Source organism: Anastrepha obliqua, chromosome 1, assembly GCF_027943255.1.
Source record: "Anastrepha obliqua isolate idAnaObli1 chromosome 1, idAnaObli1_1.0, whole genome shotgun sequence".
Classification (NCBI taxonomy): domain Eukaryota; kingdom Metazoa; phylum Arthropoda; class Insecta; order Diptera; family Tephritidae; genus Anastrepha; species Anastrepha obliqua.
The window spans coordinates 159,877,432-159,902,536 of record NC_072892.1 but is presented as its reverse complement, the minus strand read 5'-3'; the positions used below and the strand labels follow the sequence as shown (position 1 = coordinate 159,902,536).

Sequence of the window (25,105 nt, the reverse complement as noted above, 5' to 3'; positions counted from 1 at the left end):
CAACAAAAGAAGAGAAAAAAAATCTGGCGAACACGTTGCGACCGTTGCTTCAATCTCAGTATTGTGTATAACTGTGGTGCAGGAAAGGTACAAGCGGAAGATACGTAAAATTACTTCTCTTATTATAATTGACGAACTTTTGTAGAGAAGAGATGCAACAAAAGAAGAGAAAAAAAATCTGGTCCAAAAATTGGCGTTTAAAAAAATCGAATTTTCGAACGAGAGGCTGCTGAAAGAACTGAAGGAAAATGAGCCAGCGGACTATAAAAATTACATGAGGATGGACGAAGCCCTGTTTAGAAAATTGTTGGACTTCGTAAAGGCCAAAATAACGAAACAAGATACCATAATGAGAGAGGCAATATCAGCAGAAATTAGACTGGCAATAACTTTGCGGTATCTTGCAACAGGAAACGCTTTTGCGGACTTGAAATTTTTATCAATTTTATTGTATTCATTTTTTAATTGTTCGTATGCTTTTTTTCTAAAATTTTTATTTTTATATTTTTCACTACTTATATCCCACAGCTCTCTCAAATTTTTATATTCGTTAATAAAATTAACATAATTTTCATTATTTTCAATTGCCATTTTTTCCTTTTTCACTTTATTTTACTCCGCACGAACCTTCTTCTTTGCTTGTGTTCAACGAACTGAACGAGTAAAAGCAGTAAACAATGATACACACGAAGCAACGGTTACAGCAACCTATCCCAAAAATCAAATTTATTTGATATTTCAGGCAACGGTTGCAGCAACACGAAAATCATTTGGCAACACAGCTACACACGAGGCAACGGTTGCTTCAACATGGCCGAGTTGCTGCAACGGTTGCCTGGTGTGTATTTAGCTTAACATCCAGTGAGATACTGTAAATAATAGATATCGCCATAAATTAAAAAAAAAAAAAAATAAATAAATAATTGGCACGTACACTTCTGTGAGGTGCTTGGCCGAGTCCTTCCTCCTCCTTATGACGTGCGTCTTGAAGTTCCACAAATGGAAGGACCCACAATTTTAAGCCAACTCCGCTCCGAACGGCAAATTTTTTTTCATGGCTAAAATACACTCAGACGTATGTCTGTGTCTGCAGAAGGGCGATCGCTATTATAAAAAACTTTTTCTAAAATTTTTGCTTTTTTATGCACAGCTTTTGCAGATTTCTGCATATTTATCTAAAACCAATTTTTTTGTTATTAATGAGCGATAATGAGATGTTAATGAGCTATAATCCATTTTATTAAATAATGAAAATAACATGAATCAACTGTGAAGTATGAGTATTTTGAGTGCTGTAATTTTGATAATGTTTTTTCTCTTCGTAGTTATTTTTCCCCTCAAAATAGCAGGTCAATTGGCATGCATTATAATGAAACTAGGGTTTTTATAGCTCGGGTTTTCACAATTTGCAAAACTGTACTTTCTAACAGCAATTTTTTGGTTTTTTAATTTACTTCATCGATGCACACTAGAAACAAACCAAAAATGAGGGTCGAAAGAACTTTTAATGCCTATTACAATGGTATTAAAGTTTAGAAACTGAAAATAGAGGTCAAAAATCAATTTTACGCATCTTAAAGGATTTGCCGACGTAACTGACAGGTAATGACAGCGGTTTGTTTATTCAGGGAGCCTGACGACACAGAGAATTCGGAAGGCGCGACCTTGTATTCTATCATTCTTGTCTAACGATGGCTAATTTGTTTAACGAACACAGCTACTGTTAAAATTTCGGGAGCTGGCAGCTCTATTCGTTGCTTTTGTTTGTTGGATTGCGTGCATTTTACTTCTGCCCGGCACAAGGAATTTGTGTTAAATTGCACTTTGCAATGGCAGGCGAACCAGAGCCATCAACTTCCGAAGAGTTTATGGAGATAAACCAAGCCTTAATTACTGTTAAATGGGGTGGTAAGGAATATCTTATAACCGACCTCACCGATCAGGATACCGTGGCTGTGCTGCGTCATGAAATCTTCAAACTCACACAGGTGCGACCACAACGGCAAAAACTGATAAACCTCAAATATAAAGGTAAGATGCTCGTCCTTATTTTCGTTGTGAGCTGTGCATCTAGAGCGTAAAGGGATTAATTTTATTTGACAGGTAAAATAGCGCCTGATGACACTAAAATATGTGTGCTGGAGTTGAAACCCAACTTCAAGTTAATGATGATTGGTTCTACTGAGGCTGCTATTGAGAGTGCCTGCCAGCTGCCCGACGATATGGCTGAGGTGGTAGACGATTTTGACGTGGCCGAAGAAGAGAACTTAGTGGAGAAATCACCCGTTTACTTAGAGAAAGTACGACGACGTGTTAGAGAGTATAAAATTGTAGAGATTTCACCACCACGCGAAGGCAGGCATTTGCTTGTGCTCGATATTGATTACACACTTTTCGACCATCGATCTCCTGCCGAATCTGCTTCGGAGCTAATGCGGCCGTACTTACATGAGTTCCTTGAATCTGCATACCAGCATTATGACATAGTTATTTGGTCGGCGACCGGTATGCGTTGCATCGAGGAGAAAATGAAAATGTTAGGTGTAAGCAGTAATCCCAATTACAAAATAATGTTCTATCTGGATTCCACTGCCATGATTTCGGTTTATACGCTTGAAAGGGGAGTCGTAGATGTGAAACCACTCGGTCTAATATGGGGCATTTATCCACAATATAGTTCGAAAAATACCATCATGTTTGACGATATACAGCGCAACTTTCTAATGAATCCGCGCTCGGGCTTGCGTGTACGACCTTTTCGTCAGGCACATTTGACCCGTCAGATGGATAGAGAGCTGCTAAAGTTATCAAAGTACCTGAAGGACATAGCGGAAAGCTGTGACGACTTCAACAAACTAAATCATCGTAAATGGCAACAGTATGATCCGAATAAGTCACATAAAAAATGAGACGATAAGAAACTGAGTGAATTTTATAAATATTTGCCCGATAGACGAGTAATAGAATTGTAAATTATCACTTCTGCATCGTTAAGAAAAACTTACAGAATATTTTTTAAGATCAAAAATTGACCACTCATAAATTTTTTGGTGCAAAGATTAGAAGTTATAATTTAAAAAATAATTCATATACTTTGAACTTCTTTTAAACCTTACCGGGCATGTTTCTGACAGTAAGAGTTTGAAAATAAAACCGCAATTACATGTTAAGGGGTTAGGTGGGTTTCAGAGGTTGAAAAAAAGAAGATTTTGACTTTTTTTTTTTCGTATATAAAATCATATATTTTACTTAAGGGGGAAGTCTACTGTGACAAGGGAAAAAACAGGCTTATTTTCCGGATTTTATTTCTAACAAAATATTGCTCGTACATAAAATCTATTTAAACTCTTATCTTTATTATATATTTAAGTTTTTGAAAAAAAAATTTTAAGTCAAAATATTCAAAATGGCCGCTGTGGCACTTCTGCAAGCGCAGGTCCGCTTTTCTTAGGTGCCTAAACGGTGTACATGAAATCTTACGTTTCGGTGATCTAAAACAAAAAAACAAAATATTGTTATCATATACATAGTATTGACTCTCGTCTGACGTAGGATTATGTCGATAAAAAATTTTGGCGTTGAAAAAAAATTCTTGAAATTTTTTTCTTTTTTTTGCCTAAAATTGATGTTACTATTGTTTATAACAATTTAACAAATAACGATATCAAAAAAATCCTATGTCAGACGAGAGACACTATTACAGAGAATATATAATTAAATTTTTAAGCTGATTCATTTATCAGAACTCGAGATATCGTGTGCACCGTATACAAAAACTTAGTTTCGAGAAAAATGCGTTTAAAGTTTCATGTGCCGCAGGTACGCGCTTTGGAGCGCTTCGGGAAAAGGTCGAAATTTCAACGAAGAAAAATTTAGCCAGCTGTAACACATATTGTACCTTATTTAAGAGGGTTCAAAGTATTTTTTAAGCTAATAAAAAAAAAATCGATTTTTTGAAAAATTCACAGTAGACTTCCCCCTTAAGCAATTCACTGTATCTAAGATACATATATAAACAGTATTTTGTGAAATTTTTATTTAAAAATAATTGATGTTACTATTGTTTATAACAATTTAACAAATAACGATATCAAAAAAATCCTATGTCAGACGAGAGACACTATTACAGAGAATATATAATTAAATTTTTAAGCTGATTCATTTATCAGAACTCGAGATATCGTGTGCACCGTATACAAAAACTTAGTTTCGAGAAAAATGCGTTTAAAGTTTCATGTGCCGCAGGTACGCGCTTTGGAGCGCTTCGGGAAAAGGTCGAAATTTCAACGAAGAAAAATTTAGCCAGCTGTAACACATATTGTACCTTATTTAAGAGGGTTCAAAGTATTTTTTAAGCTAATAAAAAAAAAATCGATTTTTTGAAAAATTCACAGTAGACTTCCCCCTTAAGCAATTCACTGTATCTAAGATACATATATAAACAGTATTTTGTGAAATTTTTATTTAAAAATTTCGAAAACTCAGCCGTTGGTACCTCATCTTCCTTGACGTCTCAAAAAAAAAATGCTCTTGCCGTGGACAGCATAGCTCATTATTGGTTCATCTAAAATCAGAAAACCAAACGGATTTCGTTAGTACATGGATAAATCGCGTTGTTGTACGAAGGAAAAAAAAAATCAAAATTTGAATTTATGACAGGCTTTGAACCAAAAAACACAATTTTTAGTGAAATTTTCGACACACATTGGCTAAAAAAAAATTGCTGTAATTAACAAAAAAAAAATCCAGTTGCGGTTATTAACAGTCGATTCAAAATGCTTCTATTGTTGCAACGGTTGCCTTGTTTGTAAGCATTTATTATTGCTAAATAAGTATAATAAATACAACACAATACTGGTGATCATCGGATGGCCTTAGGCAGAATTTGTAAGCTTTCAAATAATTTCTCATTGAAAGGGAAAAAATGTTTTCTTTATTTAAATCCCAAATCACAGTATTTAGTATATGATAAATATTTTAAATACAATATTTAATATATTTTAATTTATATTAAAAAGGCCATGGTATAAATCTTAACGGCGCAGAAGGATTATATGGCTGCCAAATGCTAAAATTAGTATAAAAAAAATTGTTGCATTTTTCTATAAATATTAAAAACGAAGCATAAAGCCTACGCTCACAGTTAATTGGTACATAAAATTACTCGTCTATTTACGCACATTGTTTAGCAAAGAAGTTTTTTATTTACCAACTATTCATGCCGTTATTTAATTACGATAGAACTGGCATATCGCATTTAAGTTAATTTCGCAATCTCGTTTAGAAGCTTCCTAAACCACAAAATGCTATTATAGTTATTAAAGAAATTTACAATAAATATAAGTATATGATGTGTGGACGTCTATTTTTATGAAAACGGTTGTAGAAAACTAATTTAAAGCAGTTGACTAAGCTTTAAAGCGAGAAAAATAAAAATTAGATTTTAAAATAAAATAAATGAAACAACATAAAACACTCATAAACTTTTTACCTACGTCTCATTACCACCGTGAAGATAGTGGAGCGTATAAAATGGAAAAATGAAACGAATTGGATGGCGAATTGGAAAAAAAATAAAATTATGGAGAGCTTATGAAATCAAATATGTACCATTTTGATCAACCATTTCCGTCAATTTTCCGGTATCGCCAATATTCTCTAAGTGTAAAACTGTCGCAGTTTTCCGACAATAGATTCCAAAGCATTTTGTAGATCTCTTTGAATTCAACATTGTCCAATTGAGGAAGTTCTGCAGAGTTCAGTTATAATCGAAAGTCTACGGGTGCACACTTGTATTCACCATCAAAACTTGCCTTTGTTTTTTTTATATTCTCTTTATACTCAGTCCTGCTATAAGTTCTGTTACAAGTTAAGTCCGTTATAGATATGAAATTATAATACTTTTTAAGTGAAAACTTCTTTAGAATCGTTGGGAGTGATTTGAGAAAAAGTGAAACGAAAAAGCGACACCAAAAAGAAGAAGAAAAAAGATATATATATATATATATATATTTATTTATTTATTTATTTATTTATTTATACAGAAGGATGGCATAAGCAAATTTAAATTTGTGAATTTATATATGTATGTATATATGCGGATATATGTATATATCAGAAATCGTTTTAGAGGTATGGTTCCTTCGGCAAAATTTCTTATTCTGATCCCTAGAATATGATTTTCACAGAGCAATGGGCGATTTTTTTGCCTTCCCACAAATCGACCCGACCTAATGTACAGTAACCTTGAACAGGCAGCTGCGGTTGTCGAGCATTTAGAAACATATATTTACATACATATATGGGTGCAAACATATTTACGGAGCCGCGGGCACTCGACTTGACAAAAATTGAATATTGGCAAATAATTCTACGCGAAATATTCCAATATTGACTATTTTCGAATTGTCGAGAAAATTAGCATATGGGCGGCTCGTTTTATGAATGAAAGTACTTGCTCTTAGAACTATGAGCTCGAATTTATAAATCAATTTTTTGATGATGAGTTTTTGTTGCACAGTACAATAGTTGAAACTGTTCGGCGCCGCCGCGACTGTTCAGCGCTATGGCAACTAGGATGATGGCCGCTACGCCTGCGCCTATTAATGCATTTTGTTCTTGTAGTCGCTAGGCATAGAATTTTCGCTTTGGACGACATACGCATTTACAGGAATAAAGTGAGTGGCCTGTGTGTGCGGTTGTATGTAGATGCATATGTGTATATTAATAAGCATTGTTTTGCTGGAAGTTCAGAACACAAATATGTATGTACGTACATAGGCTAGGCCATAGTATAGCTTACATACATATGTATAAAAAATTCAAACCAAGCGTCCTACAAATGTTTGTGTGTATGTTAGTACGTCTGTGTAATATACGCGCTACGACGCTCATAATAGCAACCGCGTGTGCTGTATTGCATCCGTATTTTTATATTCGTAAATATTTTCATTTTTAAATGTTTACCGCAATTATGCCGAAAAATAATGCAGAAGAGTGTCGTGAATATCGACAGAAAAAAACAACAATTGACACGGTATTTCAAAGATATGTTGACAACATCGAAACTAAAGCATTTGTATCATATTTTAGCTATCATAAGCCACTCGTATCATTTGTTGAAATTGAAAACATTGAGGATGAATAATAATAAAATGAAGAAAATAAAATATGAACTTTATAGCAATATTATAATGAACCTATAATTATCCCGCTCCTAATGCTGCCTTCGTCTCATTCTCTCTCAGTTTGTTTTACGGAAGGTTTCACTTCTATCGCGTCTAACCGTTAGACTGGTATTTTTTTTTTTTAATGAAGTTAGTTTTAACAAAAAAAAATTTATTTTTCATTCGAAATTGTCACCATTTGCTTTTACAGAAGCCTTCAAATGAGTAGGCCATTCAGCTATTGTAGTACGCACGGTTTCCATGGATATTCACATCGATGCTCGAGCCAAAAATTGTTTGAGACTCTCCAAATTTCTGTGAGGTCTTCGACAGGTCCTTTTTTCCAATTCGGTCCACAAACTGTAGTCCAATGGATTCAGAACTGGACTTCCAGACGCCCAATCTTCTGCGGCTATGAACCCAGGAATATTATTTGTTGGCCACTGCTGGGTGGTTTCTGTCTTATGGGCTCGACCGGAATCTTGCTGGAAGATCCAACGCTCTTCATTGAAGAGAGTACTGCTCAACTGCTTCACCACGCCTTCTAAGACATTCTTCTGGTACACTTTTTGCTTATTAAAACCTTCTTCAACAGTGAATATTTTCTCATCTGTGAAAAGATTTTTTTCATGGACGTTGACCGCGCGCCACCGAAGAAGTTGCTGGCATCTGTGGAGTCTAATTTCCTTCAAGCGCGTTGTCAAAAGCTGATTAGTTGAGCGATGGAAGGCTTTCATGTGGAGATCATCTCTAATTAGTCTTGACATGGATTTGCTCGATACATTCATTTCCCTGGACATGATTTCATGCTTTCTAAGGGGATTTCTGCGAATTCTTTCTCGAACTGTTTTTATGGCTGCAATATCACTGCAATGCGATTTTCCACAGCTTCCCACAACTCAATTAGTTGTGAACATTAGCGACCTGCATCAATCATCTATACTTCTATACTAATATTATAAAGAGGAAACTTTGTTTGTTTGTTTGTTTGTAACGAATAGGCTCAAAAACTACTGGACGGATTTTAAAAATTCTTTCACCATTCGAAAACTACATTATCCAAGAGTAACATGGATTACATTTTATTTTGGAAAAAAATAGGGTTCCGTAAGATATTTGGATTTTTCGGACACAAACTGAAAAAAATCTTATATATAAAATAAAGTCAACTTTTTGTGTGTGTTCGCTAACCGGCCGTGTCTGGTCCACGTTTTGGTCTCTATCTCGAGACCCTAGTCACGGAGCGGCATGAAAAATACTCTGAACTAAAGGATTCACCAACAGCTTCCATTTGATACCCATATTGTACATACACATCCGAAGGTTACCTGGGTCCACGTTTTGACCTACATATATCTCAAACCCTATCCACCAATAGGTACCCTATATTACTTCTATCACCTCCAAAAACATGTGTACAAAGTTTCGTAATAATCGGTTAAGTAGTTTTGGCGTGAAAGCGTAACAAACAAACTTACATTCACATTTATAATATTAGTAGGGATAATGGTTAAAAAAGCTCCAATGCTTAATAAAACATATAAATTGAAACGAAAAATGGATGATCAGGAAAAAAGACGATTGTTTATTCATATGCGTTGATTTAAAATTTAAAAACAATCTTCTTTTTTCCTGATTTTCAATTTATATTTTATATTTACTCAAAAACAAATAGAAAAACAAAAAATATTGTTTATGCCAAAGCGCTTGAATAAAGAATAAAAAAATAAATAATATGAAAACCATATATTTTCTGTTCTAAACCATATCTATTCTATTTTAGTGTGCCCAGCGAAGGGGGCCGGGTTTGCTAGTTTGAAGATATAGTATCAGCTGCGAGTGCACTTACTTTTATTTTGAAATATTATTTAATATTTTGCTCTCCGCCGTAGCTGAATGGGTTGGTGCGTGACTACCATTTGGATTTTAGAGAGAACGTAGATTCGAATCTCGGTGAAAGACCAAAATGAAGAAAAAGTTGTTTCTAATAGCGGTCGCCTAGGTTTGTTAGCACTTTGTTTGAACACATTTCGTTGTTATATTTTTCCTTTACATTGTTTACATTACCGTCTTTAAGTAACCTGTGTCACCTTCTGCCTTCCAGACATATTGAAATTTAAGCACAATTTTCATTAGTTTCTCATATTTTATTTCGACTCTCCTTTTTCTAGCTCTCGTGCAATACATAAATTCTAAGATTAAATTTTTATTTAAGATCAGAAACATAATTGCAAATTTTAGCTTTAAACCAATTTAAATAAAAACAACGCTACGTATTCTACAATCATTTTACTTAAGAAACTAAGTACACAACAAGGCCTAAATGCATACATACATATTTATGTATTAAGCAAATAAAATACATTGTTTCCCTGCTTAAATTTAAAACAAATTGTCTATCCGAAATTGCTTTGGCATTGCATTTAGATTTATTTTAATTCGCAGTTAGTGAGGAAAAAATTCTACAAACATAAATAATTTATTATAATCAGAAAATCTATTCTAAAATATGCAGATATTTACTAGTCGGTCACTTGATTTAGATTGAATGACTAAAAACTTACAAGCTTCGCTTTGTTCCTAAAACTAACTCGCTGAGAGAAACCTATTACCTAATTATGTCTGAATTTGCGGTTGTTATATTCTTATATTAAAAGTTTCTAATCATTTTACTCAAGTTGCTGCTGGTTATAATTTAAAACTTCTAACTGGTAAATAAGCTTTCTGGTTGCTCGCCTGTTGTAGTAGTTTAAAAAGTCCGTCGTATATTGTAGCGACAGGACTAAAAGTATTTATGTATGTATGTAAAGGGTGTGTTCTTAGAGCTTTGGTTATTCTATTTTATTAATTGAAGTAGTTTCACTTTGTAAACGCATCTAGGTACATACTTTAGTAATTTAACACTTTAATAGTTTGAATGTAATGCCGTTAGACCTAAACACGGGTACTTTGGTTTCTTTCAAGTGTAAGCTAGGCCTATGAAATTCACAAAAAATTAAGCATATTCGCTAGATACTAGGATTTTCAGTTGCCTTATCACGCCCACATCGCCAATCTTCGTTTTGTTTTTCTTTCTACTTATTGTTCTGCTTGTACGACGACTCGTTCATAGCGCATTTTGTCTGGTGTATCCCAGCAGCATTTGAGGCATGTGAACACCAGGACGTTACCATATTCTATGGGCACCGATTCGCTGTTCTGTTGCAAACGCAATTTCGGTATGAGTGTAGAAAGGATTTGAATCTCACAAATGGTCTCGCCGTTGCAATTCGCACACTTAGGTATCGGTTCGGAAAGTGGTCCCATTAAAAGTGGTAGTGTGTCGCGTGAATACCTGTAGGGGAAAAATTTTAAAATATTACAAGTGGAAATTTAGAGTGTATTTCAAAGTAAATCTATCTAATCTAATCTCTAAAGATTAAATATATATATGGTGTATAAGCTTAAATCCGCTGTTTTTTAGTAAAAAAAAAACCCATTTTTTTTTATAGAAAGCAAAAAAATAATTTATTCAAAGTATTTGCCCTCGCTAGCTATACATTTTTCCCATCTCTCGGGCAATTTGTGTATACCACGCCAAAAGAATTCTTCATCTTTCGAGGCGAACCACTCGTCAAGCCATTTCCGGACGTCTTCGTACGAATCGAAGTGCTGTTCGGCGAGCGCGTGACCCATCGATGAAAACAGATGATAGTCCGAAGGGGCCAGGTCTGGTGAATAAGCGGGATGAGGTAGCACCTCCCAATTGATTGTCTCCAAGTAGTTTTGGACCATTCTTGACGTGTGCGATGGGGCGTTGTCGCGGAGGAAAATCAGCTTCTCATGTCTTTGTTCATAACGAGGCCTTTTTTCACGCAAAACACGGCGCAATTTGATGAGTTGTTGGTGGTAGCGATGAGAATTAACAGTTTCACCAGGTTTCAACAGCTCATAGTAAACGACACCCTGCTGATCCCACCAAACGCACAGCATCGTCTTGCGTCCAAAGCGATTAGGTCTTGATGAAGAAGTTGATGGTTGGCCGGGATCGACCCATGATTTTTTTCGTTTAGGATTCTCAAAGTATATCCACTATTCATCGCTAGTCACCACAAGATGCAGGAACGACTTTCTTTTATGCCTAGCCAGCAAGATTTCGCATGTGTTTTGGCGTCGCTCCATCTGTCTATCGTTCAATTCATGGGGTACCCATTTTCCGACTTTTTGGACCTTTCCCATGGCACGTAAACGCATGGAAATGGCTGGTTGAGTGACACCTAACTGCTCGGCAAGCATTTTTTGCGATTGGGTATCGTGCTTATCCAAAAGAGCCTGCAATTCATGGTCCTCAACTTTTCTGGGCCGATTTTCACGCTTCTTGTCACTCAAGTCAAAATGGCCGTCTTTGAACCGACGAAACCAGTCTCTGCAAGTTGTTTCCGATAATGCACTGTCACCATAGACCTCCACAAGCATTCGATGCGATTCGGCAGCCGATTTCTTCAAATTAAAGCAAAAAAGTAGAGCTTCCCGCATATGCTCTTTTTTTGGCACAAAATTAGACATGATTACGCAAGGAAAAAAGTGTGTTGCTGTATGAAATCACTGATGATGTGCAGTGATTGATGTAAACAGGTGTCGAACCCATGCAAAAAAAAATATGGCATTTCTATGGTAACTTGATATGCTCACTAACGCCATTTACGAGCAATCAGCGGATTTAAGCTTATACACCGTGTATATATATATATAATTGACGCGTACACCCTTTTTGGGTGTTTGGCCGAGCTCCTCCTCCTATTTGTGGTGTGCGTTTCGATGTTATTCCACAAATGGAGCGGCCTGCAGTTTCAAGCCGACTCCGAACGGCAAATATTTTTTATAAGGAGCTTTTTCATGACAGAAATACACTCGGAGGTTTGCCATTGCCTGCCGAGGGGCGACCGCTACTAGAAAAAACTTTTTCTTAATTTCTCTCTGAATTCCGAATGGTAGTCACGCACCAACCCATTCGGCCACGGCGGTCGCCCGTTGCAATTTTCCAACTCATTATTTTTTTTCTGAATTTCTATTTAGCACTCAAAGCCCATTTAATCGCGCCTAACCTTACCTTATTATCTGGCCTGGATTTTGTTGCAAAGTACTAACGAATTGATGGAAAATTATGTCGCCATGCGCCGGCAAAGTTTTCTCATAGGTTTCTGCGTCATCGCCACCTCCACCTCCTTCACTTGCACCAACAATCGCACCAGCACCGTTTGGCGAATGTGCGGCCTCATCTTGCCGCTTATACTCCTGATATAGTTCACGTATGTGATCTGCCGATAGCGTACCACTATAGTTTTCATATTCACCACATTTGTGACGCTGCTCTATGTCCACTGCGATAAAGAAGGGTTTTATAGTGACATCGGAAATCTTAGCAAGGGGACCCAGAGCTGCCGGCGTTGCGGTGTGTTTCAAGAGTGCAATTAAGTCACGCTCCGGCTTTAGTGGCGTCTCCACGAGCACAACATCCGTTTCAGCGCCCTCTATTTCAGCACAAATGGTAGCGGTAGCACCACCGAAGCCCATAATAGCACCACCATCGGCAGCAGCTGCAGCTGCAGCATTACCGGCCGCACAATTGGCGTTTGGGTCCTCAGCCGCATTTTGCGGTGAATGCATATCCAGCTGACCGAATCCATAAACTAGTTCGTTATCCATTGAATTGCTTTCATCATCATCATCTTCATCGGCTTCACTATTGCCTGAATCGGCACGTGGCAAGTGTGCACCACGTGTGGGTGAATTATCATTCTTCCCAATCACATTGCCGTTTTCTTCGTTTTGATGCTGCAACTCATCTGCACCTGTATCCATGCGCTCCACACCATTATCGGCCGCAGTGCAGCTCTCATCTACAGCTTCGCCCCAGTCATCGGCTCCGCTACACCAAGCAATTTTTTGTGGTTGCGTTGCATTGGCTGCTTGTTTATTGCCCTTCTTTTTCTTTGCACTAGCACCGCCAGCTGTCAGTGGTGGTGGCACGGCGCTAATTAATTCCGCTTCACTTGGTGTGTCCAGATGTTGTGTCCGTACACATAGCCAACTCTTCGAGCTTTGAGAGCAAGCCGGATTTAAACATGCAAATACATACAGCGTGCGGTGAAATTGTGACTGTTCCAATGGGGCATACAATTGTACAATTAGCGGACGTGCTGTGCCACAGAGCGGGCACGAAGGCACTTTTATCTCACCAGTGGGCCAATCCTGTAAGAGAAAGACACACTTTACTGACAAAGAAAAATCAATTTTAATTAACTCTGTAAATGATGCGTCAGCGCAACGCATCACAACGCACAGCTGAGACTGCGGCGCGGCAACGGATGTGCAGTGTGAATTGGACAAAAAGGGCAAATCTGTTTGTATATTTTAAATCATTTACAACTGCACTCTTGCACAAATGATATTATTGCACAACGTAGTACTCACCGGCGTTCCACCAACTTTGTTCACCGTACTGTTCAATATAGACCCGTGTTTGCCTGTAATTTCCTCATCCTCAAAGCCAAGATAGACAGTACTTTTGTTTTTCGCCATTTTCTCACTTACACTCTAACCAATTAACGTACTATTCACTTAAAATTAATAGCTTCGATTTGTAAATGATATTTCATCAAGTCTTGCGATTTTTAAAATAAGGATATATGTAGGGATTTCTGATATTGAGTTGTTTGATTCAAGTTATTGCAGCAAACAAGGGCGAGGAAAAAACACGAGTGGATAAATCGACAATGTGATCCTAAAAGTATGCCAGTTTTTAATAGTATATTCAATAAGTAAGCGCGTAAAACTGACGGTGTTCATTGCGGGATGCCATTGTGCTTAAAAGTACTCGGTTTTTCGACATTTTTTACCAGGGTGAAATTGAAATAAAATTTGCTGCAACGTTATGCCGCTGATGTATTTCACAATAATAAAGCAAAAGTTTTAAAGTACACCTTACAAAATGCTTTAGTTTTATCAGTACTACTCGTCTTTTTATTTACGCTGCTATGGCCATTTCGTTATTGGAGCGCACAACCAGATTATAAATTTCTGCCTAATACACAGTATCATTTGAATTGTTGTGAACGCAGCCTCTGTCAGCTTGGCATTTCTGATTTGACAAATTCCATGTTGTGGGTGTGTGTGTTGTGCAAGTCAAAAATTACCAATTCTTCGCTTACACATCAAATGGCAGTCGTGTAAATAAATAACAAATTTCTTAAATTTAATGTGAGTAGAAATTTACGGAAAATGTTGCATAGTATACAACAAATCGTATAGTTCACTTTGAAGTTCTAACATTTTCGCAAAGCTATACGCTTGTGCATAAATAAGAGGCGCAATTGGTCAGTGCAGCAACGTAAACACTTGTCTCAGAGGTCGACGCGAGACCCGCCCAGTTTCCAATCGATGATTTTTGCGCTGCTGCAGTTTTTGCATATGCACATAGTGCGCACAGCATCACCGCTTGCATCATCGTACTAATGTTGTTACTTGTTATCTGACCTCGTTTCAGTGTAAAAATTACTCTGCAAAATGACGGAAAAGATCACATTGGCCGATGCGTTGTCCAATGTGGAAGTGCTCGACGAGCTGTCGCTGCCTGATGAGCAGCCTTGCATTGAAGCGCAACCATGTTCAATTATATACAAAGCCAACTTTGATACAAATTTTGAGGATCGCAATGGATTTGTTACGGGCATAGCTAAATATATCGAAGAGGCGACCACACATGCTAATCTGGTGAGTAAGCGCACAGCTGCAGTTGATAAGAATGTGTTAATTTCGTGTTTATTTATCTTGCAAACTTACAGAATGTTTTGCTCGATGAGGGACAAAAGCATGCGGTTATGCTTTACACTTGGCGGTGCTGCTCGCGCGCCATACCTCAACCAAAATCCAATGAGCAACCTAATCGTGTGGAAATTTATGAAAAAACTGTGGAGGTACTCGCACCAGAGGTCAACAAATTACTCAATTTTATGTACTTCCAAGTAAGCATATTTGTATACATACATAAGTGGATGCGGTATTTTGATCCAATATAATTAAATTACAGCGCAAAGCCATTGAAGCGTTTTCGGGTGAGGTAAAGCGCTTGTGTCATGCCGAAAAGCGCAAGGATTTCGTCTCAGAAGCTTACTTGCTAACATTGGGTAAATTCATTAACATGTTTGCCGTGCTGGACGAATTGAAGAATATGAAATCGAGCGTGAAGAATGACTACAGTACATATCGGCGTGCGGCACAATTCCTCAAAGTCATGTCGGACTCGCACACATTACAGGAATCACAAAATTTATCAATGTTTCTTGCTACTCAAAACAAAATACGCGACACGGTTAAAGATACGCTCGAAAAAATTGTTGGCTACGAAGATTTGCTCTCGGATGTGGTAAACATTTGTGTGCATATGTTCGAAACGAAAATGTATTTGACGCCAGAGGAAAAGCACATGCTGGTGAAAGTAATGGGTTTCGGCCTATTTCTGATGGATAGCGATGGCTGTAATATAAACAAATTGGATCAGAAGAAGAAGATACGTTTGGATCGTATAGATCGCATTTTCAAAAATTTGGAGGTGGTGCCACTATTTGGTGATATGCAAATTGCCCCATTTAATTATATAAAACGCAGCAAACATTTCGACTCGAGTAAATGGCCGCTGTCCAGCTCGAATGCAATCAGTCCACAAGCTGATCTAATGGTGCATTTGCCACAAATACGCGAAGATCATGTGAAGTACATTTCCGAACTGGCGCGCTACACTAACGAGGTGACAACAACGGTCAAAGAGAATCCAACGGATGCCGAAAATCGTGCAACATCTGATTTAGCGCTGCGTGGGTTGCAACTGCTCTCCGAGTGGACAAGTGTGGTAACTGAATTGTACTCATGGAAACTGCTACACCCAACCGATCATCACCAAAACAAGGAATGCCCTGTGGAAGCAGAGGAATATGAACGTGCAACGCGCTATAATTACACTTCTGAAGAAAAGTTTGCACTTATTGAAGTAATTGCAATGATTAAGGGATTGCAGGTAATATTTTGTTTGCTTCCGCAAATTCAGTTGTAACAACAGTTAATCAATACTAATTTGTTACTTTCCATCTAGGTTTTAATGGCCCGCATCGAAACCGTACTTTGCGAGGCGATACGTCGCAATATCTATGCCGAGCTGCAGGACTTTGTGCAGCTAACATTGCGTGAACCGCTGCGTAAAGCTGTCAAAAACAAAAAGGATTTGATACGCAGTATTATAATGTCTGTGCGTGAGACCGCTGCCGATTGGCAGAAGGGCCATGAGCCGCTAGACGATCCTGCCGGAAAGGGCAAAAAGGACCCTGACGGAGGTTTTCGCATTCAAGTGCCACGCCTGAATGTCGGCCCTTCATCCACTCAATTGTATATGGTGCGCACTATGCTGGAGTCGTTGATTGCTGACAAAAGTGGTGGCAAGCGCACGCTGCGCAAAGACATTGATGGCAATTGCCTTATGCAAATTGATACTTTTCACAAAACCTCATTCTACTGGAGTTATTTGCTTAACTTCAGTGACACACTGCAAAAATGCTGCGATCTTTCGCAATTGTGGTATCGTGAGTTTTATTTGGAAATGACAATGGGGCGTAAGGTGAACAAGTGTATGGTGAAGCATCAACACAATGAGGAGTGCAAAGATTTGATTACCATGGAAAAGCGTATACAGTTTCCAATTGAGATGTCTATGCCATGGATATTAACCGATCACATATTGCAAACGAAGGAGCCTTCAATGATGGAGTAAGTGGATGATGAAAAGATTTTTTTTTTTGATTTCCGTTAAATTTTTTTTCTTTTAATTTTCTTTACATATTTTTTTTATTTCCATTAAATATAATTTTTTTTATTTTCATAAATTTTTTTTTTTTAATTTTCTGTAAATATTTTGTTTTTTTATTTTCATAAATAATTATTTTTTTAATTTTCATTAAATATTTTTTTGTTTTTAATTTTCATTAAATTCCTTTTTTCATCTCATTAAATACCTTTTTTAAATTTTCATTAAACATTGCTGTTTTTTTATTTTCCCTTTTTTTAATTTTCATTAAATCTCTTTTTTCTTTTCATTAAATATTTTTTTTTTTTAATTTTTATTAAATATGTTTTTTTTTTTAATTTTCACTAAATTTCTTTTTGTTTCAATTTTCATTAAATTTATTTTTTCTTTTCATTAAATATTTTTTTGTCATTAAACATGTTTTGTTTTTAATTTTCATTAATAAGTTTTTTTTTTGTTTCATTAAAGACTGTTTTTTTTTAACTTTCATTAAATTTTTTTTTTTTTAATTTTTATTAAATTTTTTTAATTTTCAATAAAAATTTGTTATTTTCATTAAATATATTTTTATTTCAATTTTCATTAAATTTATTTTTTAATAATTATTAAGCTTTTTTTTAAATATAGTTTTTTCATTAAGTATTTTTTCTTTTATTTTCATTATTTTTTTTTTTTAATTTTCCTTGAATACGTTTTTTAAGTTTCGTTAAATATTTTTTTTCATAAAGTATTTTTTTAATCTGATTAACTATTGTTTTTTTTTTTAATTTTCTGTAAATATAATTTTTGTCATTAAATATTTTTAATTTTTATAAAATATTTTGTTTTTTTATTTTCATTAAATATTTTTTTTTTAATTTTCTTGAAATATGTTTTTTTTTAATTTGCATTAAATAAATATTTTTTTTTTAATTTTCATTCAATATTTTTTTTAATTTCCATTAAATATATTTTTTTTATTTTGATAAAATGTTTTTTCTTTCATGTTCACTAAAAATTGTTTTCTATAACCTTCATTAAACAATAATTTTTTAAGTTTTAGTAAATACACTATATATTTTTAATTTTGATTAATATTTTGTTTTAATTTTCACTAAATATTTGTTTTTTTTTATTTTCATTAAATTGTTTTTTTTTTAATTTCATCAAATATTTTGTTTTTTATTTGTTTATTATTTATTTGTTTTTTGTTTTTTAATTTTCATCAAATTTCTGTTTTTTAATTTTTGCTAAATATTGTTTTTTTAATATTTGTTAAATATTTTTATTTTTAATTTTCATAATTTTTTTTAATTTTCATTAAATAGTGTTTTTTTATTTTCATCAAATATATTTTTAACTTTCATTAATTTTTTTTTTAATTTTTCCTTTTTCATATTTCTTTTTGTTAATTTTTATAAATTTTTTTTTTATTTTTATTAAATACTTTTTTTTTAATTTTCAATAATTTTTTATTTTCATTTAATATATTTTTCTTTAAATTTTTTTTAATTTTCATAAAATATTTTTTTAATTTCATTTTTTAATTTTCCTTACAATTTTTTTAATTTTCATTTAATATTTTCGTTATACTTTTCTTCAAATATTTTTGTTTTTAAATTTTCATTAATTTTTTTTTTAATTTCCATAATTTTTTTTAATTTTCATTATATACATATTTTTTTTAATTTTCATTAATTTTTTTTAAATTTACATTAAATTTTTTTCTTTTAATTTTCATTAAATATTTTTTTTATAATATTAAATTTTTTTGTTTTAATTTGCATTAAATATGTATTTTTTTTAATTTCATTGAATATTTTTTTAATTCTCATTAAATATGTTTTTTTATTTTTTAATTTTCATGAAATATTTTTTATATTCAATATAGATTCGTTTTATATCCACTGGATTTGTACAACGACTCGGCACATTATGCTCTGACGGTATTTCGCAAACAATTTCTGTATGACGAAGTGGAAGCAGAAGTCAATTTGTGTTTTGATCAGTTTGTTTACAAGCTAAGCGAACAAATTTTCGCACATTACAAACAATTAGCGGGCAGGTATGAAACGGTGGCAATGAATGTGGAAAACTATTTTAATGATTTTTTTAATTTTAGTATTTTTCTGGACAAACGTTTTCGTTTGGAGTGCGAGGTTCTAGGTTTTAATTTCCATTCATATCCGCGAAATAATCGCTATGAGACGCTGTTAAAGCAACGGCATGTGCAATTACTAGGTAAGTTTTCAGCTTTCGTCACATTGCAATTAAAAATATGTTTTTTATTTAATAACTCAAATAATCAAAACTACTCACTTACTCTACTTAGGTCGCTCCATTGACTTAAATAAACTCATAAATCAGCGCATCAACGCAAATATGCACAAAAGTGTGGAGTTGGCAATCTGCCGCTTTGAAGGCAATGACATAACGGGCATTGTGGTAAGTAAAATTATTGTCCGAAAATCGTTACATCCTTCTGATTAAAATATGTCTCTCGCATTGAACAGGAACTCGAAGGCCTTTTGGAAGCTAATCGCATTTGTCACAAATTACTTAGCAAATATTTAGCGTTGGACAATTTTGATGCCATGGTAAAGGAGGCCAATCACAACGTACTAGCGCCTTATGGCCGCATCACTTTGCATGTGTTTGTGGAATTGAATTATGACTTTTTGGTTAACTACTGCTACAATGCGGCAACCAATCGGTAGCACAGCTCACATTTTTTTTCACTTATAGTTGTCTAATTTGTAAATTTTTTTTGTTTTGCCTTGCATAGGTTCGTACGCAGTAAAGTGAATTTAGCCTCATCACAGCCCATACAACGTGAGAAACCACCGCAAATGGCACATTTTTATTTGTGGGGATCGAAGCAGTTGAATGCCGCCTACTCCACACAATACGGCCAGTATACGGGCTTCATTGGTGCACCCCATTTTCATGCGATGTGTCGTTTGCTCGGCTATCAGGGTATTGCCGTGGTCATGGACATCATATTGAAGGATATTGTAAAGCCACTAATACAGGGCACGCTGTTGCAATTCACCAAAACCTTAATGGGTGCAATGCCGAAATCTTGCAAACTGCCGCGTTGCGAATACGGCTCACCGGGTGTGTTGAGTTATTATCAAGCGCACCTCACAGATATTGTCCAGTATCCGGACACAAAGACCGATCTGTTTCAGTCGTTCCGTGAGCTGGGAAATTGTATTATTTTCTGCTTGCTTATCGAGCAGGCCCTATCGCAGGAAGAGGTGTGTGATTTGTTGCATGCAGCGCTCTTCCAAAATATATTCCCGCGCCCATTTTGCAAAGGTACGAACTTTGAATTTTGTACGAATGAAAATGAGAAAATGAGAAAAATATCTGTTAAAATTTTTATATTTTTGTAGAAAATGAAAAACCTGAAGCCAAACAGAAGCGTTTGGAGGCGCAGTTCGCTAATTTGCAGATCGTATCTAATGTAGAAAAAATTGGCAATGCAAAGGTAAGCATACACATGTACATATACATATTTATATTTGTATACAGACCGCGAAAAAAATTTTTCACCTCGACATTTTGGTGCTTTGGTAGTTTGGACTATTTTTTTAAATTTTTTTATAAAAATAAAGAAATCATTGCCTAACAAATACCCATATTAATCCAAATTTCATAGTTCTTACAAAAATTAGGAAGTTGGACAAATTTTCATCAAAATTTTATAATTTTTATTCAACATTAAAAAACGTGTACGCAGCTTTATGGCCTATTAAATTTTATAAAATGCAAGTTTGATATTGAGAAAATTCAGTTGATGTTTTACAATTGTTTTTCAAGTGTTTATTAAAACAAATCAGGATATTTTTTTTATATGACAAAATACGCAACATCGTCGGTGGAAAAATATCACAAATCAACGAGAATTTAGAGCCACTTAAGATTTGTACTTTATTACACTAAAATTGAATGGTCAATAAAACTGCATACCCAATTTCTTTTTTAATTCTGTTTAAACATTTTTTTAAATTAAAAAAAAAATTCTCGAATTCGTAAATATCGAAATATGTATAAAGTTTGACACTTGGTCTTTAGTAATATATATTTTCATAAAAAAAATTATTTAAATTAAAAAAATAAAAAGAAAAAAAAAAAATTAAAAAAATAGTAAAACACAAAATAGTAAAAAACCAAAATAAAATAATTAATAGTAAAAAAGAAAAATAAAAAAATAAATATTCAAACAAAAAAACAGTATACAGTCCGCGCAAAAAATTTTTCACCTCTTTATTTTGACCAGCTTTGACTTTCTTTCTTCTTTTTTTAATGCTCATTATTTTTTATAAAAGTATAGTGCATTGCTTAAAAACCCCAGATTTCAAAGTTTATAAACAAATTAGAAAAAATTGGACAAATTTTCATCAAAATTTTTAAATTTTTCATACCAATTTTCAAATTTTTCATCAACATTTTTAATCAGCTATGGCCCATTAAATTTTATAAAATGCAAATTTGAAGTTACTAGAAAATCCAGTTGACTTTTTATAAATGTTTTTCTTGACGGTGTTGCGCATTTTTTATGGAAAAAATACGCAAGGCCGTCGAAGAAAAAAATTATTAAAAGTCAACGAGGATTTAGAGTCACTTAATTTGTACTTAATATACTATAATTATTGGGCAATAAAACTGCATACCCATTTTTTTTAATTCTGTTCAAAAGTTTTGAAATTATGAAATTTTGATGGAAAATTTTCCAATTTTTTCATTTTTTGCATAAAAATTGAAATATGGATTAACAAGATTTTTTGTTTTGAAAATTTGTCGAATAAATCTTGTATAAAGTTTGAAACTTTGATTAATCGGGTTTTTGTTATATTTTCATAAAAAAAATATATGTATATACAAAAAAATAAATTTATATTAAAAAAAAATAAATATTAAAAAAATAAATAAATAGATATTAAAAAAAAATAAATATTACAATAAATAAATTTATTTAAAAAAACATATAAATTAAAAAATTTAAATATTAAAAAAAAAATATTAAAAAAATAAATTTATTTAAAAAAAACTTAAAAGAAAAATTTATCTTAAAAAAATAAATAAATATTAAAAAAATAAATAAATATTAAAAAATAAATAAATATTAAAAAAATAAATAGATATTAAAAAAAATAAATATTAAAATAAATAAATTTATTAAAACAAAAATAAATATTAAAAAATAAATTTATTAAAAAAAAATAAATATTAAATAAAAAAATAAATATATATTAAAAAATATATATATTAAAAAAAAATATTACAATAAATAAATTTATTAAAAAAAAAAATTAATATTAAAAAAATAAATATATATGTATTTAAAAATATATAAAAAAAATATTAAAACAAAAATAAATATATCTTAAAAAAATTAATAAATATTAAAAAAAGTAAATAAATATTAAAAAAAAAATATTATAAATTTTACAATAAATAAATTTATTGAAAAAATATATATATATTAAAAAATATATATTAAAAAATAAAAAATAAATTTATTAAAAAAAAAATCTTAAAAAAAAATAAATTTATCTTAAAAAAATAAATAAATATTAAAAAACAAATTTATTTAAATAAAATAAATAAATATTAAAAAAAAATAAATGTATCTTAAAAAAATAAATAAATAGCCAAAACATGTCAAAAAGTCTAGGTGCTATATTTTTGTCGAAGACTACTCACTTTTCTTTTACTTTCCAACATTCAGCAAGCCATGATTGCCCGCGAAGGTGATTTGTTAACACGCGAACGCCTCTGCTGTGGTTTGAGTATTTTCGAGGTGATACTCAATCGCATCAAAAGCTATTTGGATGATCCCGTCTGGAGTGGGCCGCCACCGGCAAATGGCATCATACACGTCGACGAGTGCTCTGAATTCCATCGCTTGTGGTCAGCGCTGCAATTTGTTTATTGCATACCAGTACGCGGCACAGAGTACACCATTGAGGAGCTGTTTGGCGAGGGCTTAAATTGGGCCGGTTGCGCCATGATTGTACTGCTGGGCCAACAGCGACGTTTTGAGGCTTTGGACTTTTGCTATCATATTTTGCGCGTACAACGCGTTGATGGCAAAGACGAGGATGTAAAGGGAATTGTAAGTTGTTTACTCATCCGCATACGTTCATCGTGCACCTAAATATTATTTCACTTTCAATTTTTCAATTCGCAGAAACTGAAACGCATGGTTGACCGCATACGCCGCTTTCAAGTATTAAACTCACAAATATTTGCTATACTCAATAAATATCTCAAAGGTGGCGATGGCGAGGGCTCCAACGTGGAGCACGTACGCTGCTTTCCGCCGCCACAGCATCCCACAATGATTTCCTCACACTACCAAGATCCGAATAAATTGCGTCAGAGTATGACAAATAATTAAACGAATACACACTAATTATTAAATATCTCCTCTATCTATTATTAAAATTATTATATATAAATTATTGTAATGGTATGCTAGATACACTTGTAAGGGTACATATAAAGCTTATTGAATTTATATATGTATGTATGTATTATTTAAGCAGTACAATTTTCTTTTTCTTAAACTAAAGTTGAATTTAATACGAAACAATCAAAATTTTTTATTCGCATACAATGAACATTTTTTCTCAAAACTCAACTACATATTTTGCAAAAATATTTATTTATACAATTAATAAGCTATAGGAGCGCAGCATTTGAAATTCAACTCTAATAAGATTTATGATTATTAATGATTGGCTATTGAATGCTATGCGGAAATAATGGGAGAAAGTAGGCCAAAGATTATACAACAAAAAATAAGGCAAGAAATTATATTTGGCTTTAAATAGCGAACAGTGTTTACAATAATTACAATAATACCCGAATATTTACATATACATATACATATGTATTAGGTAGACAGAAACCAAACCTTTAAGGCGCAACAAAAAAACAAAAATATGTTCAAAAATATTGCATTCAGTAATTTCGCTTGTATGGAATTGTTTAAACTGCATTTATCGCAGATCAAAGTATGAATTGAAAAAGCAAAAAAACAAAAAAAAATGCGTGCATATTAGAATTGCATTTACAAGAAATTAGTACATGTCTCAGAAGGCGAATCAATATTCCATATGTTTAAAAATGCTGATAAATAAACATTTTACACATTTTCTAACAATGCGAAGGTGTTTTGTGTATATTTCTGAATTGGGAAATCCCAAGGCGCATTCAGTAAAGGTGGTGGCACTAGACCAACAACAATGTTTGTACGTTTGTTTTCAAACAAATCATTGGCAAAATAGAAAACAAAAAATGAATCAGCTTTGTTTCATTCTGGGTTGACAGCCACATGGACACGGCGAAAGAAAAAAGCAAATCAGCTCATTTACCGATCCCACCTTGAATAGATTCGCCTTGGGAAATACTGAGTTTTGCCATAAATTCTGTGACAAATTTTACAATGCATACGGCAAGAACAAATTCGCAGAAAAAAGTGCCGTTATTTTTGCTTTTATCTGTATGCCTTGCCTACTCATGAATTATTCGCAGTTTCGTCGCGAATTTCGCTTGTTAACAATGGAGTGGGGAGCTAAGGAAAATCGCACTGCAGTGATTGCATGACAAAAGAATGGTAAAAATGCAAGTGAGATTTATGAATTGCTGAAAAAAGTTACAATAATATTTCGAGAATGTTTACCGCACGATCAATCGATTTACCCAAACGTCTGAAGTGACAGACAGAAAAAGAAGTGATCATCCTCGCGTGCGTGGTTCGAACCAGTGCCATAAAAGCCGTTCGAGAAAAAATTCGCAGAAATCCCCATAGAAAGCAGAAAATCATGTTCAGGGCAATGAATGTATCGAGCAGAGCCATGTCAAGACTAATTAGAGCTGGTATTCACATGAAAGCCTTCCGTCGCTCAACTGGCCATATTTTCATAGCGCGCTTGAAGAAAATTAGACACGACAGATGCCAGCAGCTTCTTCGATGTCACGCGGTCAACGGTTATGAAAATATTATTTTCACAGATGAGAAAATGTTCACTGTTGAAGAAGTTTTTAATAAGCAAAACGACTAAATCTATGCTAAAACATCTAAAGGTGAAAATCATGTTTTTCCAAGGCTTCC

At 33.6% G+C, this 25,105-nt stretch overlaps 3 protein-coding genes across 3 annotated transcripts; 2 read left to right on the top strand and 1 right to left on the bottom strand.

The window, feature by feature from the left end:
• Positions 1-1,781: 1,781 nt before the first annotated feature.
• On the top strand, positions 1,782-3,249 carry LOC129239100 (ubiquitin-like domain-containing CTD phosphatase 1). The gene is made up of 2 exons (XM_054874405.1): positions 1,782-2,031; positions 2,104-3,249. The coding sequence occupies exons 1-2, from the start codon at positions 1,830-1,832 to the stop codon at positions 2,907-2,909; spliced, it is 1,008 nt and encodes a 335-aa protein (XP_054730380.1). The 5' UTR covers positions 1,782-1,829; the 3' UTR covers positions 2,910-3,249.
• A 6,028-nt stretch (positions 3,250-9,277) lies between these two features.
• LOC129239097 (programmed cell death protein 2-like) lies at positions 9,278-13,944 on the bottom strand. Its single transcript, XM_054874391.1, has 3 exons — positions 13,620-13,944; positions 12,256-13,397; positions 9,278-10,500 (listed from the first exon to the last, which is right to left on the bottom strand). Exons 1-3 carry the CDS (start codon positions 13,725-13,727, stop codon positions 10,245-10,247), a joined length of 1,506 nt encoding a protein of 501 aa, XP_054730366.1. The 5' UTR covers positions 13,728-13,944; the 3' UTR covers positions 9,278-10,244.
• A 358-nt stretch (positions 13,945-14,302) lies between these two features.
• On the top strand, positions 14,303-24,154 carry LOC129239088 (cytoplasmic FMR1-interacting protein). The gene is made up of 13 exons (XM_054874384.1): positions 14,303-14,405; positions 14,692-14,918; positions 14,990-15,169; positions 15,235-16,218; positions 16,294-16,961; positions 18,869-19,042; positions 19,100-19,218; positions 19,310-19,422; positions 19,491-19,690; positions 19,763-20,298; positions 20,376-20,470; positions 22,715-23,101; positions 23,177-24,154. The coding sequence occupies exons 2-13, from the start codon at positions 14,712-14,714 to the stop codon at positions 23,384-23,386; spliced, it is 3,873 nt and encodes a 1,290-aa protein (XP_054730359.1). The 5' UTR covers positions 14,303-14,405; positions 14,692-14,711; the 3' UTR covers positions 23,387-24,154.
• The last annotated feature ends 951 nt before the right edge of the window (positions 24,155-25,105 follow it).

What these genes read in the sequence shown, in the direction of transcription:
- LOC129239088 (XM_054874384.1), top strand. Translation starts at nt 14,712, where the DNA reads ATGACGGAAAAGATCACATTGGCCGATGCGTTGTCCAATGTGGAAGTG. An exon ending in CGACCACACATGCTAATCTG is followed by an intron (nt 14,919 to 14,989) that starts GTGAGTAAGCGC and finishes GCAAACTTACAG; the next exon opens with AATGTTTTGCTCGATGAGGG. An exon ending in CCCGCGCCCATTTTGCAAAG is followed by an intron (nt 20,299 to 20,375) that starts GTACGAACTTTG and finishes ATATTTTTGTAG; the next exon opens with AAAATGAAAAACCTGAAGCC.
- LOC129239097 (XM_054874391.1), bottom strand. Translation starts at nt 13,727, where the DNA reads ATGGCGAAAAACAAAAGTACTGTCTATCTTGGCTTTGAGGATGAGGAA. An exon ending in ACAAAGTTGGTGGAACGCCG is followed by an intron (nt 13,398 to 13,619) that starts GTGAGTACTACG and finishes TTTCTCTTACAG; the next exon opens with GATTGGCCCACTGGTGAGAT. An exon ending in AATCCAGGCCAGATAATAAG is followed by an intron (nt 10,501 to 12,255) that starts GTAAGGTTAGGC and finishes TTTCCCCTACAG; the next exon opens with GTATTCACGCGACACACTAC.
- LOC129239100 (XM_054874405.1), top strand. Translation starts at nt 1,830, where the DNA reads ATGGCAGGCGAACCAGAGCCATCAACTTCCGAAGAGTTTATGGAGATA. An exon ending in GATAAACCTCAAATATAAAG is followed by an intron (nt 2,032 to 2,103) that starts GTAAGATGCTCG and finishes TTTATTTGACAG; the next exon opens with GTAAAATAGCGCCTGATGAC.